The sequence below is a fragment of the Daphnia carinata genome, chromosome 10, assembly GCF_022539665.2.
Source record: "Daphnia carinata strain CSIRO-1 chromosome 10, CSIRO_AGI_Dcar_HiC_V3, whole genome shotgun sequence".
NCBI lineage: Eukaryota > Metazoa > Arthropoda > Branchiopoda > Diplostraca > Daphniidae > Daphnia > Daphnia carinata.
Genome location: NC_081340.1, coordinates 3,669,633 through 3,686,951, shown reverse-complemented (window position 1 = coordinate 3,686,951; position 17,319 = coordinate 3,669,633). Strand labels below are relative to the sequence as shown.

The 17,319-nt window shown below is 39.9% G+C and overlaps 1 protein-coding gene across 3 annotated transcripts; it reads right to left on the bottom strand.

The window, feature by feature from the left end:
* Positions 1–8: 8 nt before the first annotated feature.
* Positions 9–8,747, bottom strand: LOC130700196 (microtubule-associated protein Jupiter-like). 3 transcript variants are annotated; one of them, XM_059497113.1, is made up of 4 exons: positions 8,440–8,747; positions 2,144–2,388; positions 1,586–1,675; positions 9–1,054 (listed from the first exon to the last, which is right to left on the bottom strand). In XM_059497113.1, exons 1-4 carry the CDS (start codon positions 8,490–8,492, stop codon positions 945–947), a joined length of 498 nt encoding a protein of 165 aa, XP_059353096.1. In that variant the 5' UTR covers positions 8,493–8,747; the 3' UTR covers positions 9–944. The 3 variants fall into 3 exon arrangements, with proteins under 3 accessions (XP_059353096.1, XP_057378219.1, XP_057378227.1); XM_057522236.2 differs by lacking the exon at positions 8,440–8,747 and adding an exon at positions 2,483–2,720; XM_057522244.2 differs by lacking the exons at positions 1,586–1,675; positions 8,440–8,747 and adding an exon at positions 2,483–2,737.
* Between the last annotated feature and the right edge of the window lie 8,572 nt (positions 8,748–17,319).

The following is a 17,319-nucleotide window of genomic DNA, read 5'->3' as shown; positions in this document are numbered from 1 at the left end:
TTCAAAAATTCTTTTAAGTGAAATCATTTGTATTTCCATCCCGTTTCAATTTGCATACAAGCTATTTGAAAATGGCCAAAAAAAATAACTCATTTGATAAAGGCACACGACGCCAAAAAAGAAAAAAAAAACGTACACGACACACGGGGAAGGGAAATCAGAGAGAAAAAAAATATTATGAAGCCAAAATCGAATTGAGAATAAAAAAAAAAAAAAAAAAAAAAAATATTGGGAAGGTTAATAAAAAGAGAAAAAAATGGAGGCATATAGTGTGGCAAAATAGCGATAGGCATGGAAAATATATTAGGAAAATTGGAAAGAGATTATAATAAGTTGCGTATTATAATTTTATTATTTTTTTAATTTAAAGGAATTATTCAAAAGGGAGGAATGATTTTAGTCCCGAATTATTTTAGACGAGTCGCCAGCGCCAAATGAAAAGCTAAGCCAACACGCAGAGAAAAAGCAACACGGACTCACTCAATTTCCAAATTTCCTTATCATTATTTTTTAATTTTCCCATTTTTTTTAAAGCAAAAGTCCCGACAATTGCTCGTGACAAACGTATCGGTATTTTACCCATCGCTCAATGGTGTCGCATTGTCAACAGGTTCTACATTGATGACTCATTGGCATTCTCATACTTCTCGATTGCTTCCCACAGACAAAGGAGGGGGAGGTGAATTTCCCATTATAAAAAGAAATGTTTTTTTTTGGCGACACCGTTATCTTAGCCTGCATCTCGTGAAATTTTGACTTCTCCAAAAAAAAAATTGGAAGCCAATCTCAGGAACAGATCCAAACATAAAGGAGGAAGACAAAATAGAAAAAAAAAAAAATAATAATACTAAATGAAAAGATGAAAAGAAAAAAAAAACAGAGCGGAAGAGAAGGGGGTCCATCTTTTCAACTGATTTTGAAATCAGCACAAATCAGAACGACGTCTACCACAGTTTAGATGAATAGCCTCCTGGTGGGACTCGACCGCGTCGTGGTGTTTCTTCTTTCTTTTCGGCAGTTTCAGCGCTATATCCTTCGCCCGTCACTGGATTACCTTTGATTTATATAAAAAAAAAAAAAAAAAAATAGAACATGAAATAAAGACGTTCATCATTAAGGTCAAAGTTCGGGATTGCAGAAAGTCATCAGAAAAAGCCAAAGGAAAAATGTTCTACCGTGTGTGTGAGAACGGGATAAACAATACAATTAAATTATTTTTTAAAATTGTTAATGGTGTGACATTACTTTTCCCGCAATTTCTTTATATAAAAAAAAATAGGGAATTGAGGTTTTATTAGAGGGGTTGGTTAGTTCGGATCATTTCCGGAGTCGTTTTACACAATTCTGAAAAAAAAGACAATAACGCCAAATGCAAAGGCAAAAAAAAGAAACCACGCCCAAAAGCTGAATAATAAAATAGGCAATTCAAAAAAAAAAAAAAAAAAAAAAAAGGGAACTATTTGGCGTCATAGTTTCCGCCCTGCAATTGCTCTCACACGCAATGAGCCGCACACGTCGGTGCATCTTTTATCCACGTGTTTTTATTTATTTATTGGCTTAGATTGTTGTTATCGTTTGGGATTACCTCGCGCACGGTTTCCTTGCTGACGGCCAACCGGTGTAGGTAAAGGCTGCTGGTTAGCGTAGGCAACTGGCCCGTTAAGCAGCGGAGTACCTGAGAGTTCGATGCAAATCGCGCGGCAGCGATCCAGAACGACAGGGTTTTTTTCAAAATAATAATAGCGAAAAACATATCGGGGAAAGAAAGAAACCCGACAAGAACGAAATAGCCACACCGAAAACCAAGAACACACGGAAAAGATGGGAAAGAAAAAAATAAACAAAATAAGGTTAATTAGTAAGCCATTTAATAATTATTCAATTAAGAAAAAAAAAATGAAACAGCCATGAATTCGGGAAAATTAAGAATTTTAAAATGTCTTTTGAATTTTACGTGAAACATTCCCGAATTCTTGACAGGATTAGGTCTAACCCGGTTAATTGGATTAATTACGTTAAGGTTCTTACTCTTTTTTTTTTTTTTTAAACGTTAATCAGAACAGCCCAAAACTCAAAAAAATAAAGAAGTTGAAAGTAGCGGTTAGGAGGATTCTTCGATTACGTTGGTCAGTTTGTGTTTTACCTGAACGCGGGGTGTTTGGCTCGGAATTGTTGGGCGATCCATTCGACGTCGATGTCTGCGACGGGGTAGAAGCGCCATCGTTCGAATCGATAGACGAGCTCTTCACGCCCATGTCGCTCAAATCACCACCGAAACCGGAACCAGCGCTGAAATGATCAGAGTGGCTCGATTTCGTACCGGCCGCTGGTTTCAGATCAGCCGTTCCGAAAATGTCGCTCGATCCGCCACCGGGAGGCTTCAACACCCTGCAAAACAATACGGGAAAAAAAAGTGTAAAAATTTAGTTATAAACAAAATAGAAAACATCCAATCAAATAAAATCGGTTAACAGGTGCGCACTTTCGTTTGCCGCATCCGACACGATCCATCTCGACACTTCGAAATTCGTAGTAAGCCGGCATGTTTTAACTATTATCACTTGTTTCAAGTATCACCGCAATAAAACGAAAACTCGAATCACGTTCCAAAAATAAAAACCAATCTCACTTGTTTTAAAAAAAACTACGATAAACAAAACGAGTTATCGGAAACGAATTAAATTTCCACTATTTCTTTTTTCTTCGACTAAAAAAAGGAGAGGGTAGGCGCTAAGGGAGAGAGAGAGTTGTGTTCACCAGGTGAGAGTCAACGAGGGATTTAACTTGGTTCTTAGCGAGTCCATGTCTATTTATGGAGATTCGCCCTCTCTCGGCAGTTGACGTTGCGTGCAATAAGAGGCGGGCAGTATGCGCACCCACCAGACACAATGTGCGGCAGGTACCACGCGCTACTATAGTTGAACAAAAAAAAAAAAATGCTTTTTTCAAGGGAGGGATAAATAAAAAAAATAAAACAGGTGGAGTGGAAACCTCCAGGTGGGTGGAGGAGCGAAGGGGAGGGCAGCAGCAGCAACAACCAGCAGCGATCCACGCTTCCTGTTTCCTCTCTATTTCCCCAATGGTCTTTTGCATGTCCTCAATATTTTTTTTCCACCTTCTGTATCGGTCCAAACCTTTAACACGATTCATAACATCATTTTAGCCCTGAGCATTTTCTCCCCCCCCCCCCGCCTTTTAAAGAAAAGTTTTAAAGAGCTCCCGATAATCACCAGCGTGACGCTGAGGGACACCGAAAAAAACCGGACGAAGAAGGCGAACGTTTCCACTCGACTGACTCTTTGCCACTCTCCCCCCTTAATTTACCTTCCTCCGCCATCATCATTTCCTACCCTTTTTTTTTTCCTCGTCTTATTATAATCCAGAAAACTACTTCCAGAAAAAAATGGAGGAGGGTAGAAGCTATCGACAAGACCCAATTTAAAAAAAAAACATTTCAACCGAACCAGCCACCAACGACGGCCGTTCAATCAAGCGAGACTCTCGCTAGTTTCATTTCGTAAAAAAAGAAATAAGAAATGTGAGTCACAGAACAACATGGAACCAATAAGCAAGAGGAGTTTGAAACGCGTCTACGTGTGCGGTGCAAGTCCTTCAACGGTTTCGGTCCAACGTTAACGGCAGCTGTCCACCTGTCAAACCTTACAACATCCAGCAGACATGTATGACTCACGACAGGCAAAGCCACCATCACTGTCATGGCAAAAGCCCTTTTCTTTCTTGTTTTGCAATCTATAAGTTCATGGAAACTCAATCGATCGCTTAAAAAAAGAGGGGGGAATTCGATTAGAAATTGCAAATAGTATATCAATACAACTTTCGAATCCTATCCTGATGAATGATTGGATGTACAATACGTGCATACGAAAAACAACCAAACAAAATGGCCAGACAAGTAAACAATAAGCGGATGGTATTTCGTTACGTTCAACTAGCTCTGCTTTCACCATCCGGCCCGAATTCAATGCCAATGATGATTGAACGAACTCAGCCGAACACACATGTATGCAAAGCCCCACTGTTCAGACACAACACGCAAAAATGGCATTTTGCAAATAAAAATAAACGAAACCTTTTTTTTTCTCGACTTCAACAACAACCAAAAAAAAAACAGACGATAAAATAAAAACACGGACAAGCAGAAGCTATAAAAGAGCTGAAACTTTAGACTCTGCCACCCCATTTTCCCATGGCTCTGAGGGAAAAACAAGGGATCACGAACACCTGATCGAAACAAACATGGCGGGACTAAGAATGGAGTTAAACGGGACGCCTTTTTTTTTTGAATTTTCTAATCCCTTCGTCTCGTGAAACCAGAAAGCAGCTGCGCAGCCAGACCTTTAAATATCCCCTTTTATTTAAAGATAATCCTTGAAACGCATTTCCCCCGTTTTTAAGTGTTGAATAAACACTGAAAAAAATAATATTTACAGAAAAAAAAAAAGTTTGGTCCGATAAGTGCGCAACATGGCGCCATGTCCAGTCTCCTTTTCTTCTTCCCCCCTCTTGATTCTTCGAAGAAACAAGACAAAGAATGCCCGCTGGTTCCGCCACGATCCAGCAGCGGTCAGTCAGATACCGGAGTTGAACCGGAAATTTCAGTTCTTTTTTGTTTTCACCCTCATTGTTTTAGTTTCAAAGAACCCCTCGTATCTTAGAAAGAAACAATGCTGAAGGGGGAAGACAAAAACAAAAGCACTAATTAACGAGCAAAGACCCTAGGACGGAGCGACGGCCGCCATCAACTTATCTCAATTTGTAGATCTCCTACCCCACAAAAAAGTAAGGCAAAGTATAAGAATTAAATTTAATGCTAAAAATTAAAAGATGACAATATGGCAGAAATCGGGTGATTGAATTTCAAATTGCATCTTCTCGCTAAAAATCCGCTACGTGTCCTAACCTCTTGTCATTAATAGTTGAAAACAATCGAATTCGAGGAACAAACCCCGTTAGAAATAAGCGCAAACATTCGAGCTTATGCCAATTATTCAATCCATTATATCGAAAATGTCATCCAAAAATATTTGTTTCCACCCAGTTAGCTTTTTAAGGTCCCGTCGTGCACACACCCCGATGCGCGTCGTCGTCATGGGGATGTGAATCGACAACGTCAGTTTTAAATCCCTCATTTAAACCTATTCAAATCATTCGAAGAAAAAAAAAAAACCCTTACCCCCTTGTTAGATTTCCATTGTCGAATGTTGCAAACGAAAAGAAATAACAGGACAAATAAAAATATCCCGTTTGTTACGTTTCTTTTTAAGTTTATGAACGGCGCGCGCACGGAACAGAAGGAGCGGCTAATGGATCCGCATGAACTGTCGGGGCCGGAGGCTCAATAAAAGAAAAAAGAAAAAAAAACGGCAAACACGAAACGAAATAAATCGTGCCCCCATTTATATGTAAAAATATAATAAAAACGATTGCTTATGTCCTGCCCTCGGCTTTTTCCTTTTTTTGTTGCAAACCTTTCCCCGCCCTATCAAATCGAGTTAAACTGTTTACAAGCGAAATTGCATCTGGAAATTAACACGTGAAAAGATTGAGGCTACGAAAATAAAAAGACAATGTTTCGTTTTTTTCATATTTAGCTGCGGGGGGTGAAAGATTTACGTCCCGAATCTCCGTTTCCGAGCGTATGTTAAAACTCGACTTTGTATACAATCACGTCAGTAATTCAACTGATGACTTGCTTCCTGAAATATCAAAAATATACGAAATAATAATAATAAAAAAAGGCACTCCTACAGAATCACCCACACGACTGCTACAAGCAATGCTAACACTCTTTCATTATTGTCATGGAACACTGGCGAAGATAAACATTTCAAAAGTACATAGATCCCCCCCCCCCTCTGACTTCCACCCTTCTCAACGGGCGTGGTCGTGGTCTACTACATTTCGCCAGCGCTTCATTTCCCGTTTTGGGAAGCAACGGTCTTCCCAAATTCTCTCACCAAGTGCAGAGAGAAAAAAAAAAAAAAAAAAAAGAAAACGGAAGAAATAAACGTGGGGTAATGTTTTGTATACCACCCCTCTCCACTGCGATCTGGCTGTTCTCATCCGATGACATGAAAATCCATCATAATAGATCTCACGCATGACATGCACGTGCACCATCTCACAAACACGTCAGCTCGATGTCGAACCGTATGAACTCCCCTCCGCATAAGCAATCGATAACGTACGACAAGAAATCGATTATCTATTCAAATGCAATATGATGCGGTTCCAGCAAGGTGCAAGGGATATGAAAAGAAACTATAACTGAGCGGTTTACACTAATAAAAGCTAAATGACCCGGATCGCACATCCGAAACACCTGGTTTCTTTTTCCAGTCGGTTGATTTCGGTTTCTTTAACACAGAATACGAAAAGAAACAAAAAGTCAACGGATCTTGAAAGGACAACAACTCGATAACAAAAGATAATGGGGGACTATCTATGTGCCAAATTATAAAAGTCACGAATCGTCTCCCGAAATCTTACAAGAAGATAACAAGAATTTCTTTTTCCCGTTTCGTTCTCACGTCCCTACCAAAAAACGAAACAAGTCGCTTCGTTTCATATTAAGAAAATAACGAAACAAAGATGGCGACAATAAAGGACATTGTTTTTATAAAAAAACTAGCAAAAAAAAAAAAGGAGTTTGATGGCCGAACACACCGGATCTCTTTTCATCACGGACAAGGTTATAAAACCACCCCCGCACAGTCCAGTTGATATCGCTGTTCCATCATAATCGAAAAATGATCATTTCCCGTCCTTAACATAAAAAAAAGAACAGAAGACTGTCGAAGTTCTTTTAGTTTTCGAGAAGAATAAAAACGAGTCACAGCCCAGTGACTTTTGAAGCCAAACCGCAGCAGCGGCAACATACCGGCACCTTCGGCGCGTGATCCAAAGTCACAGATTAAAAAACTGGAAAATGCACCGAGACTCTTCGGGCTTGTTCTCTTTTGGCCGGAAACTCTTTAGAAACGTCACGCTCCGCCATGAGAAGAATTTCGATTTCAACAAATAGCGCAAAGACGTTAATCATTTCAAACCATCCGAAAAATAAATTCGAAAAAGAACCCAACACGTTTTTTGTGCCAAAGTTCAAGCCATCCTTTTAAGGTTACGGTCAATGTTATTCAGGTGCAAGCCCAGACGTCAGTACAAAAATCGAATATGGAAATACTAAGAAGAAATAAATAGATGTCGAATCCTTAGAAAATAATCCTAACAAAAAAAAAATTAAATGCCTTTACATTAAAAAATAGCCCCAGGGTCATCTTTGTAAATGAGGTGAAGGAACATTTCCCCTGAAACCACATAATAATGCTTTTTCTGCAGAAACATTTCATAACGACTAATTCTAAAGAACAATTGTTTCTCTAATCAAGGTAGAAAAAAAAGAACACGTTGTCAAGTTGCCATGAAAACAACTGCGCGTTAAGCGTAGCCTATCTAAGCACGTTTTATTACTGTGTCTGTGTCGTAACTATTGAGGAATGGCCACCACATGTTTTTTCTTTTTTACCATTTGTAAACACACAAAAAATGTCTTTTTTTTTTATTTGGGTGCGGACCATATTGCCTGACCAAATACAGAAAACGACGATATCAGACGAGAAATATACTAAAAATGCCTCTAGCGGTCATTGTGGATCCCTTTTTACCAAAAGAGCATTCAAATAAAAACAACAAAACAAAAGGAATGTTCTTTTCCAACGGCCGAATTCTCGAACGGTAAAACAGCTGAGGGTTCAAACATTTGAATTGCCAATTTAGCACGGAGGGCACTGTCCGCCATCTTGGGAGAGGCTTTATAAGGAAATCAAGAGAGGGGGGGGAGGAAGAGGAAAAGAACCGGTTTGTCTGATCTCGAGACTCGCTGCAAAAAGGCCACGTGTTTCAGACAGACATGACGTTTTCCCAACTGTCATAATTCAATCATCTCATAGCGTTTGTACAACTGTATCAATTGAAAATTAATGCTTTTGTACGCACGGTTTACACACAGGCTTAAGCTATTGAAGCAGATGGTAACTCCAATAAAAATGCCACAGGTTTGAGTCATCACACAATGACTTGTACGTTGCCATGGCGATCAGCTAGAAAACACTGTAATCCCCTACACTAACAACGCCCGAATCAGTGTAGTAAAACGAAATTTATAAAAGGCACCCCCACCCTTAAAACCTGTACAAACTAACATGCCATTCAGTTATGCAATCGATCCATCACAAGCCCTAGCGACAAATGGCCGCCGCCATTGATGTGTCATCACATTAGAAATACGATAGCAACATGATATGGCAACGTTGAGTCATCCATTAACACATTTCTCTTTTCTTTTTCGGTTTTAAACTACATCAGAAAAAAGAAAAGAGCAATCGACAATAATTAACGCAAAAGAAAACAAAAACTCACTTGCTGGAAATCCTCGTGTCTTCGGCCACTCCCACGGTAAAATGTGTCGACATGTTGCTAGGTGCTGAACGTGTGATTTTTTTTTGTGACTCAAGATTGAAGTCAACACGGCCGTCGACTCGGAATGGAAGAGACGGTAGAGTAAATTAGCGGAAGGGAAATGAGACGAACGTCGTCAAGAGGTGTCTGCGTGTGTGAGAAATGGTAACTGTCACAGCCCAATGCTTCCAACAGTTCTGAGCGAATACTAAACTGGCTCCAGTACTCCCTTTTTTCCAGACTCCCTTTTTCTCTCAGTGTGTCGGTTATCTGACACACCAAAGCCAGACCCATTGAAAGGAGGAGGGGGGGGGGGAGGTAAAAACCGAGGGGGAAAGGGGGAGGAAATTTTTTTTCCGTTGCCATGTTGTGTGTGTGTGTGTGTCAATGGGAGAGGGTAGCTTCAGGCGGTATGGGTGGGGAGGCTGGCTCGTATTCCGACCCGTTTTTCCTATCCCATTCGATACGGGTAATGGCTGAACAGAACCAAAGTCCGGAAAAAATTGTGCCAACTTTCGGATATTATTCATGAGTTTCAATAGTCATCCTTTCTTAATATTTATATGTATATTTTTTTTGCCTATTTTGACTTTGACGATTCATTCACAAATGACGTTTGAGATGTCATTCAAATATCGGGAAAATGTCCGACCGATATGGGCATCCCGTTGCCAGATTTGAATTTCTTGTGCAATTAATTAACTCATACGCCATCTAGCGGTAGCTAAATTAATGCAAAGAAAATTATTTAAATGCTGCTCATTCACTCTTGTTCACATTAAAATGAATATTAAATTGAGGAATACAATTTAAGACAAATTTATTAGAACAAAATGAAAAAGATTATTCTCTGTGAAATAATTTTGCATTAAATTAAATCTGACAACTATTGGAATTGTCCGACGAGAGTGTTCTCGAACAGAAGCCAAAATTTGGAGCGAAACCAGTTGGCGGCTTTCAGTGTGAAGAATGTCATTGGAGACAAAACGTTTTGCAATTATGACAATAAGAATAAGCATGAACAAAACTTAATTTTCTGTGAGACGATTCTGCTTTGTAAAATGTATGAGTCACTGGTGCCAAAACTGTCCGGCCACAATGTTCTTGAGCAGAAGTTAATGACACATTTTGTGAATTCAATGGTGACTGCACGTATGAAAAAAATAATTCTCAAAATGTCGATTATGTAACGAGTGAAGTGTTTTGGTCTACACCACCGCCTTTCAAGGTAAGACATAAAATGTTTTCTTCTCGATGTGATATCTCCTATATTAAGCTTGACACTGCAAATAGACTTAAATATTAGCTCACATTCTTATCTGATTGACGTCACGTAAGGGGCTATCTTATAAGCTTTTATTTTCCTTTTTTTATTATGTTGTCGTTTGACGCCCCACTTGTGCAGTCGAGACTGTTCGTCAATAACAGAGCACAATATCCGTCTTTCCTGTTAGGTAGTCATAAAAAAGAAATGCGTAATAAATAAGAAAATTCAATTTATCGCCACTCTGTAACCATGTTCACAACAAGACTAGATACTTGTCCATTTGAAACCAGAATCGTTATTTTGTTGTTGTTGTTCAAAATAGTCAACGGTAATTCGTCCAGTTACCATGACAACGCCCATGTTTTCCAAGCACCCCGCTTTATTAATTAAACTCGATTTACAACGCCCACATAAAGCCGAATTTCGCCGAAAAACAATTTTAATTAACTCAATCGAATATGCATTTCATTACAAAACCCCTCCCAAAATAATTGAATAGATCAATTCGAATTGCAACCCCCACGTTCAATCCGCCGTGCGGATTGAATTTCGTGATGATAATGAACAATTGGTGGCAAGAACACGTTCACGAAAACACATTGTTAAGGAAGCACGTGCTTGTCCTTGCTCGCGTCAAATAATTGCCAATATAGGCAAGAGCCAAGGCGAAACGCAACAACTCCCACACTTTTCATTTTCTGACGATCCCCTTTGTTTGGGTCCCGAGAGCGAGACGTCCTTTTTCGGAGGCCAGCCGTCGCCAAACTTGAACGTAGCGAATATTGCAATCTGTTGCTACCCTATTGGGACAATTAACCACGGGATTTGCGACATCGCGATTCGAATACATAAACACAGAACAATATTTGTTATCCCAAAAAAAGACGTGAAATATCGGCCGATCGATGTACTCACTTCTCTGATTGTTTTCTGCGTTTTTTTTTTCTTGTGTGCTTTTCATTTGTTACCGTTCGCTCTACTTCAAAAAGAAAACGAGAACAACGACGCTGGTTCGAACGCACAGAGTGGCTTGATTGGCCATTAGTCTCATCGTTTGTACCGGCGGGTTGATGTCGGTAGCTCCCGAATTGCCATTGCATTAAGATCCCGCCAGCCATCGTACCAAACTCTTGATGAGTTTTTTTTTTCTAGACGAAAGAACTGCTGTTTAGCTGACTTATTATTTCCTTCCACTTGTTTTCCTCCCTGTTGTGCTCCGCCTTGAATAAAAGTCTGGGGAAAAAGAAATGCCAATACGCCTGGAGCTTTTCTCGTAGACTTTGCGACCGTCGGGCGTGAGAAAATGTTGGAATGCTTCTTTCTATATATATATATCTTTTCTTGGGATGTCTATAAGCTTTTGTCCAGTACCGATTAGGAATCATGTCGATTATCACTCGGCGCAGGATGTTGTATCTAAATGTTTTGCGGATGCGAATAGAGATCATCTAACGCCAGCTCATTGATCGAGTTTGTCTAAGATTATTGCTGACTCATAATACGATCCGATACAAGAGGGATTTCTTTTTCAGCGAAAGTCAACAATAAGAAAATAAACAAGCCCAACTACTAAAATAAACTGTTGCAGTTCATTTACTGTACCCTATAAATATTTTTTGTTTTTTGTCGAAAAAAAAAAGGATGTTGACTCTACACGATTTATCTAATAAGGGACTTCAGCTTTGTTTGTGATACGTATCGCACTACACCTTTGGATGCTCCTTTCTTATTTTTAACGAGATGTGCTTTTTTTCCAACTTTTATAAGAGAGAAGAGAAAAGCCCGGCAACAGCGTTTGTCTAGCAGTTAGTAACGAGTACGTATATAAATCGCAGACACATCCGCTTCGGGGGGGGGGGGGGGGGGGCAACTTAACTTTTTTTTTTGTTTGGATGCACGCCCGTCTTTTTTGTGCATAAAAGTCCGGAGCATTGCATGTAAATTTATCAGAGCTGAATCAAATCGCACTGTATGGCGTGTTCTTTTCCATTATGCGCATTTATCAGCACGTGCTGTGTCCTATTATTTATGCTTGCATTACTTCCTTGCTAGTGTTATGCCATTGTCTGTTTCCAGGTATGGAAATACGCAACTTTGCATTCTCTTCCCCCCCCCCCCATTTCTTAAATTTTCCCCTGCTGGTAGCGAAGAATAACGTTTCAAGACAAAGTCCATTTCACGCTCTACGTTAAAAACAGTACTGCGGTAAATGTTTTGTTTTCTAGGCCGTATTTCTCGATGTACGTAATCATTTGACACGCTGCTTAAAGCTACAAAAGACAGCATCAGCTCACATTTGATTGTTTAGAGAAAAAAAAGACGTGCTTTTTTTCCTGGCTGTCTCCGTTTTTCGATGTCTGTTGGATCACGCCCTCCTGTGACCCAATCAAAGAGTCCACCCTCATCCCGATGTCACTCATACCCGCATTGTTCCATTTGACGGTATGCGTGACCCGCAAAGATGCCCGAGACGTTGTTTAATGGGCTTTATCTCTCCCGTCAGCTCAGAGTTTACTGTCGTATACTATTATAGCTGTATTTACTCTACGCATATTGAAAGATAAAGACGCTCTATAACAATCAGGCAATTATAAGCGAGTCATCGCTCGTTTATCCCGCGCTAAGGATTGATGACTTTCTCTTTTTTTGTGTGTGTGGGTGTGCGTTTATGTTAAAAATGATGAGATGCGAAGGTTCTCATCTTTTTCAAGAAAAAAAATTAGTCATTCAACCGTATCGAATCGTTAGCTCCTTTCAATTAAAAAGACATGTTCGAATTAAAAAATATCAATCAGAAACGCAAACCCCCCTTTTTTTTCTCTGCGTCCGGTAGACGCAGCTGGGACGAAATAAAGACAAAATAAACAAATTAATTAAATGAAACGCATATAAAAAAGCGCCTTTATCATGTCTATAGACAACTTGCGTTTATTGAGTTCTTTATTTCGTCCCTATTTTTCAAAACGTGGAATAACAAGAGGAACCCAAGGCGCGTGCAGGCTCACGCCGGATGGATGAACGCACAATTTTTTCGCCCCTTATTTTTCCATGCTCATATTCATCAGACCAAAGGTTATATAGGCTTTCATCATTCTTCCATCAATATTTTTTTCTTTCTTTTGTGCGTGCGGCAATGAAGCTGTATCAGCCTAACACACACGGAACGTTTTGGGGAAGGGAACTATACCGTTGGCGTCTTCAAAGCCGCATAGCTTTACATCAATTCGTCGTACGCAGCGTAGATACATCGGTACAGTATTAATGCGGATTGAGGCTACCGGAATCCAGGATTGTATACAAAATGTAAATATACTGTGCATCGTCAATAGAAAGGGAAATGCGTAACCAAAACTTGACGGGTGTTGAATCAAGATTTATTATTTTTGCAAAGGAAGGGATGAGCTCTTCAAAACTACCAAGTCGTAATCCATGTGCGTTATTCTCCCTTCAACTGACTGACGGTTATCGTGTCATTCGGATTGGTTGACGTTGTTTTGAAATGAAAAGAAGAGATGACTTTGGTCTGTCATCCACGTTTCATTGTTTTCCGTTTTACGTGCGTGACACGACCGCTAGCTTTTATCCTTTGACTAAACAATACACTCAACTTGTTTGCAATTTCGTAGCAGGCGGCACTCGGCTGTTGTGCAAGCACGCTTTTAATATCGGCTAATCTTTGTGCGCTACAAAGGAACAGACTATGCATCAACTTTCTTTGTACGGCAATTAGCGCGTTCTTAACATTGGGCGAAGCCAAGTAACAATCTGTTAACACAAACATATGCGCGCGCGCATTCAAATATTAATAGCGCTTATTTCCTTTTTTTAATTTACATGTTCGTTTTGTGTCTGGAGTTTGAACTTTGCATTTTCGTCTCCATTGCTTCTATTTCTTATTTGCGAGCTACGACAACGTCAAACGCGTTCGAGTTCGTTAGTAGTACCACGCGTAATTGTAGTACCTGATGACGCCAATGTTTCATTTTTAGATCTTCACAGCTCTATGATTTAAAGACTTCAATTTGCATTCGCAAAGTTTACCGAGGGCTTTGTTTATGATCCAAAAGGATAGATGTATTCGTACCGTTCCGTGCAATCCCTTTCACGTTGCAACTAATTTTTCGCGTTCCGCAGAACCTATAGAATATGACTCCCTAACGGTGTGTACAAATAAAAAATAAAAAATACTAAACAAGAAAGTAACAACATACCAGTTGCTCCTGTTGACGATAGAAGCTCCTTTGTTAAAGAAACAGACGTTTGTTCAAAACCCGAAGCGCGTGCAAAACGAATACAAGCGTCCGATTCGCTTGAAAAGGGAGAATTTATGTCTATTGCCAACGGATTATACATTGCCGTTTGCAATCCACTTGTTTGTTGTTGTTTGTTTTTTTTTAACAATAAAAGAAAAAATTTTATCGCGTTCTTATGTTTTGACAGATATATACTGCTGTGGCGGGTGTAACAGAAAGGCGCAGCGTTCCATGCCCGCACTTTATAATTCTTCCGGTCTGCAAAGACATTGACAACAGCAGATGCGCCCATGTATCGCTGTACGGTTTCTTCCGTTTCATTCCTTACGCGATATCGAACTCGGTCGATAACGTGATTTCTCCAACTGCTTCTCCGCCATATACGGTAAGTCCGTCTGCACGCAATCTCTCTTAATCTCGATTCCCATGATGCATTAGATGCTACACGAGCTGTTCATCTTCTATGAAACTCTGTGGCACAACGATGACGCGGTCGAAAGGATTTCTCTGACTAGTTAGACCATGAGCTCTCTCTGTACGCTATTCAGCAAGTCGTCGCAATCGATCGATGTGCACACTACAGGCCAAAGAGAAGGAACACTGTGTCTTCGCTCGACTAAATCCAATTCTCTCTATGCATATACTACTGTGTCTATACGGAACAAGCGGGAAAAAATAGGGTTTTCACGTGTGTGTGTGTGCGCGCGTGGAACGATGCATGCCACGCAAAAGCCTAGCGATGAGTTTGTTATGCGTTTACGATGTAGAACCAAAGGCTCTTTTTTTTTGGTTTGTTTCTTTCAACAGCTACGTCCATCTAGTTTTCCAACGTTTTTGGGTGATCAGATAAATCTGTACAAAACGAGACACAAGAAGGGGGGAGTACAAGAAAAAGATCCGCTTTCTTTTTCTGTGTCTATGTAGACCAAAGCGTGTTTTTACTTCTCTACTTTTTTTTGGGTAGCGTGAAAACATTTTCTCCGTTTGTCCCGACAGATTTGTGTTTATAGTATAACAGACAGTGTTGCGGAGACGGAAAGAAACTATATAGCTTATAGAGAAGCAAGTTAAAAAAAAAAAAAAAAGCTATCCCAGTAAAGAAAAGATGTGACCTCCATCAATGGTTAATGGAACTGGCTGACGGTCGAGAAAATAGGTTAAACCAGAAAACGGGACATGTTCCAGGTATTCATAAATTTATAGATCCGATTGGAGGGAAACGTCCTTTTCTTTGTGAGGTCTGTTGATCGTGTGAATTGCCTATTGACGTTGCATTCTAAATACATAAAAGGGTATCCATCTTGCGGAAGGGTAAATAGAATAGCGTTGAGTCACACATGCACAACGTATATGTGTGTACACGATCAGCTATGGATGTCGTAAACATTTGCAATGCAACACAATAACCCCTCTCGATTTACTCGCCACCCCCTTTTTTTTTTGTTATTATTATTTTCAGGCGTGTTTTTGCATTTGAATTGTTATTCTAGTCACGGTGTTCGTTCCCGGCCTTTTTCTTTTTTTAGCGCAACGTTTTATATTTTGGTAAATGTGTTGGAGAAATTTATAATACGTTTGTTACATCTACATATACACAATACACTGTGTATTGTTGTCAAAAAAAAAAAAGGACCCGGACGAAAATAAGGAAACTTGCGAGCGGGTTGGGGATCGATAGTTTTCCTCCGGAACCGAACCCGGACTGAATTTCAGAAGCCGACACAAAAGGCGGTGATGGTAATCGAAACCATCTATTTTTAAAAAAAAGCTCTAATTTTAGAACCGTTTTGCCTTGTTTTGATTTGAGAACACTGGCATTCGTTCGGCTTCCTACATCGTAATTTCAATTGGCAAAAGGAATACGCGAGGGAAATAGCGGTAGGTTTTTTTGGACGGAATGCTATAGGTGTGCGAAGGAGAAGGGAAACGGGAGAAGCTACAATGGCTGTTTTCAATCTATTCGTTTCCATCGTGAGGTATAAAGCCGTTGACTGCAACTTGATAAATGACGACCCCGGCCAGTCCCTTGTCGAAAGATCGTAAATTGCCTCTGTGTTGTAATTGTGAAGAAAATGAAGGCTCTTTCATTTTCTTCCGTTTAATATCCTTCTTTTATTCCTCTGAAAAACAAACAAACAAACCACTGACGTAGAAGCTGCTCCAGAAATAATTTACCATTGTTGGTCTAGTTTACACACACCCACAACTGCTGAGTGAAACGGGGGGTTTGCATTACTACTCAAGCTGCCACTCAAGTTGCTGAGACACGAAACAGCAGCAATTTGCCTTGTCTCAACACATACACAAAATTTGGCCAGCGGAGCCGTTGCCTTGCTTATTTCACATGATATTTATTTTCATGTGTGTGTGTATTGGGGCAGAGAAAAGGGAGCCGAACGTTAGCGAGATTACTCGAGACGGCCAGTCCGCACGAGTAATATCGTGACTGATAAGATTGTAGAAACGCCTGTTTTGAGCGACTTGAAATCAACACAAAATTTTGAAATGGGTCTCAAACATAACGTTGTCCGTGTCTGGAAGATTTTTATGTTTTAGCTGGGCGACTTTCCATTTATTTTTAGGCCCTTTTTCTTTCCTGTTTTTGTTAGGAGCGTAGAGGCTTTCTTCACTGATATTCTGGTATCCTTTCTAAGGATAACGTGTTTAGAATAATATATATATTTTTTAAAGACGAAATCAACAGAATCGAATGTCAATGGAGACACACCTACACCAAAACAGGGAATGGCATGTTTTTTTTTTTGTTTTTTTTTCGTATACATGCATTTTCGTTTGGGCATGCTCTTTGTGTACAGTTGACGTGTACATAACTGATCGGGATGAGAACGAAAAAAAAAGGAAATAGGGCGAAGAAAAAAAAATTAATCGAATGTAAAAGCGAAGGAGAGACACGCCTGAATGAAAACCGACAGCATTTTTGATTGATATTCATTACGATGTCTTGTCACTTGCGTATACACCGAGGCGGATGTGCGGAAATAGAACACCAACGCTATTCAATTTCTAGATATAAGTACAAACGCACACGTAGCTGATAGACATTCATCTTCTCGCCAAACGGATACACCATCTCCGTGTGACATTTTGCGGTCAGCTACATATAGACACGAGAAATTTTCAGCATGCCTGGGCCCACACTGGCAATTAATGTACACGAAGTGCCATAAAACAACATCATGTCCGTCACACAGCTAAAGCTTCTACCATTCATCAGGCTTGTTACGATTATGGCGCACTCTCTTTTTTTTCTCTATAGCATAACGGAATGTTCAACTTGCGCCAAAATGAATTAGGTGAAAC

Coding starts and splice junctions, on each gene's coding strand:
- LOC130700196 (XM_057522236.2), bottom strand. CDS start 2,544: ATGCCGGCTTACTACGAATTTCGAAGTGTCGAGATGGATCGTGTCGGA. Junction 1,676..2,143: donor GCCAAACACCCCGCGTTCAG/GTAAAACACAAA, acceptor TCGAACTCTCAG/GTACTCCGCTGCTTAACGGG. Junction 1,055..1,585: donor GCAAGGAAACCGTGCGCGAG/GTAATCCCAAAC, acceptor TATAAATCAAAG/GTAATCCAGTGACGGGCGAA.